Genomic DNA, 2408 nt, shown 5'->3' with positions numbered 1-2408 from the left:
TAAATAGAAACGCGTAAAGCAGACTCGCGCCGCGCCTCGCCCGCCTCGGCTGCGCCGTGCGCCTTCTTTTGCCCGCGGTCGACCACGATGCCTACGCGGAGGCCCCCAGGGCCCTTCTAGGGCCCTTCTAGGGCCCTTCTGCCAGAAGGGCCCTTCTGCCCGATCTCCGACCACGGCTTGCCCGCGTTGACAAAGTCGGCCGACGGGGCCGCGCCCAGCAGGCGGCGCCACGAGCCTGCGCCATGCAGACACACGGGTGAGAGCGAGGAGACGGCACGGGCAGCTGTGGGAGGCGCTCTGTGCCCCCCCCCCCCGGCCACCTCCTCCTCCTCCTTGACGGCGCCCGCCGCCTCACCGGCACCGTTGGCATGCCTCGAGAAGCGAGCAGCGTCTCTTCACGCCCCTCGCACTGTGAACGAACGGCCCCTCTGCTAGTCGGAGTACACGCAATCTGTGGTCCGCATCTAGGCCTCGAGATGTGGGGAGCGGGGAGATACGGGGAGATGTGGGGAGATATGGAGATGTGGATCTGTGGTCCGCATCTAAGGGTGGCGAGCCGTCGGCGGACAGGTCCGCGTCGCTGTAGCCGAGGCGGACGTGGGAGAAGGTCATGCCGAAGCCTCCGTCCGCCTGGCGCAGAGAGATCGCGCGAGATACAGTGTGTCCGAGCGGGCGGCGGCGGGCGAGGCGCGTGTCGCGGACGAGAGTGGGTGTGTGCAGCAAAGAGAGGGAGGGAGGGAGGGAGGGAGGGAGGGAGGGATGGGGACGGAGGGAGGGAGGGAGGGAGGGAGGGAGAGGGAGGGAGGGAGGGAGGGAGGGAGGGAGAGAGAGAGAGAGAGAGAGAGAGATGGAGCCGCGAGGCTCGCCTGGGACAGTGAGAAGGCGTGGCCGCGCCAGCCCAAGTCGCCGACGAGGTACTCGCACATCCCGCCTGGCGAGGCGCCGATGTCGGCAAAGCTGCGGTTCGCGCCGGCGCGGCCAGCGAAGACGGGCGCCAGCGCTGGCATCCACTCGCGGTAGAAGCGCACGTACTTCTTGGTCGAAGGCGTGAAGACCTCGGTGCGCCGGTTGGCCTTGGACATGAGCTCGTCCCGCCGCTTCCACATCCGGTCTACCGCCTCGGAGGCCCAGCCTCTGGCCTTCTCCTCCTGCAAGGCGCGCCAGACCGAGTCCACCTCCATCAGCGAGCTCGTCCAGCCGAGGATCAGCTCCAGCGCGTCGGTCGCGGGGGGCGCCTCGGCGCTAAGTAGATTCGGGTCGCTGCGGGGATGAGCCGTGCCATCCTGCTCAGACTTGTTCTGCGGCGGATCGCCAGGCATTCGGCGGAGACCAAATGTGGGCAAGTCCACCGCCGGCCGATAGTGTGGCAAAGAAAAACAGGGAACATCCGGCTCGCTGGGTGCGCTTCTTAGCTCCCCGGCCCCGCATGTGAGGTTAATAACTGCACTCCAAGTGCTCCAAGTACCAGCCTCCGGCGGGGCCCCCCGCTAGTGCGCACTATGTCCCTCTGTGTTCGTGTGCGTCGCCCATCTCTCCCTGGAGATGAGCAGATGACTGCTCTATTTCTTTATGGGCCCCCCGCTACCATCCACCCAGGGCAGCGGAAGCGGTAAACCTTACATCCTCGAGGCAAACGAGGCGGCAACATTTCGGCGACCACGTGATGGCAGAAGCTGGGCACTGACCGTCCAGGATGGCGCCTTCTGCCGCTACGGCTGTGTTGTTTGTCACTTGAGGGCCACGGCCAGCTTCAGCGCGCAGCGTCGCTCGCCCTCGTTACGTTTGCTTCTCTGACCTGTGCCTGATCACCCTCTCCGGGCCAAGAAGAAGGCTGCAGGATTCGGCCCCGCATGCTGCGAGTGCCCTCCCGTTGAGGTGTCCATTTTATGGGCAGTCGGGCTACAACTGTAGCGGGTTGGCAGGATCCCCAAAACAGTGGTCCCCCCCCCCCAAAATTGAAGTCGACCGCCCAAATTTCCCCCCCCCCCCCCCCCGCAAGCTCTAAACCACCATAAACTACAGTCTGCAGGGGCAAACATCATTGTGCAGGGGCAGTACAACAAAACGAACGATCGTGACACAGTAAAGTACACGTCTTCAGACAGAGTTGCTCGCTCTACAGATAGAACCATCGTCAGCGACCCCCCCCAGCGCCGTGAAGAAGGTGGCGAGCTCCGTGACGGGAACTCCAAAGTGGAGGCCTCCAACGGCGTTCGAGACGCGGCAGGTCAGGCCATCGATCCCCACGACAAAGCCGGTCTGTGAGACCGAGTGTGAGGCGACAGAGATGGCGATGACCTTCCGCGTGCGCAGCGATACGATGGGCCCGCCCGAGTGGCCGTCGAGGATGTCGCCCTGGATGTCAATCACGCGGCAGCCGTGCTTCTCGTCTACCCGCTCGATGCACG

The 2408-nt window shown here is 64.9% G+C and overlaps 1 protein-coding gene across 1 annotated transcript; it reads right to left on the bottom strand.

The window, feature by feature from the left end:
* Positions 1-314: 314 nt before the first annotated feature.
* On the bottom strand, positions 315-1344 carry EMIHUDRAFT_431697 (hypothetical protein). Its single transcript, XM_005793919.1, has 2 exons — positions 867-1344; positions 315-630 (listed from the first exon to the last, which is right to left on the bottom strand). The coding sequence occupies exons 1-2, from the start codon at positions 1317-1319 to the stop codon at positions 352-354; spliced, it is 732 nt and encodes a 243-aa protein (XP_005793976.1). The 5' UTR covers positions 1320-1344; the 3' UTR covers positions 315-351.
* Between the last annotated feature and the right edge of the window lie 1064 nt (positions 1345-2408).

The sequence above is a fragment of the Emiliania huxleyi genome (genome assembly GCF_000372725.1).
Source record: "Emiliania huxleyi CCMP1516 unplaced genomic scaffold EMIHUscaffold_1, whole genome shotgun sequence".
Lineage (NCBI taxonomy): Eukaryota > Haptophyta > Isochrysidales > Noelaerhabdaceae > Emiliania > Emiliania huxleyi.
This window is presented reverse-complemented; position numbering and strand designations above follow the sequence as displayed.

What these genes read in the sequence shown, in the direction of transcription:
- EMIHUDRAFT_431697 (XM_005793919.1), bottom strand. Translation starts at nt 1,319, where the DNA reads ATGCCTGGCGATCCGCCGCAGAACAAGTCTGAGCAGGATGGCACGGCT. An exon ending in ACGCCTTCTCACTGTCCCAG is followed by an intron (nt 631 to 866) that starts GCGAGCCTCGCG and finishes TCTCTGCGCCAG; the next exon opens with GCGGACGGAGGCTTCGGCAT.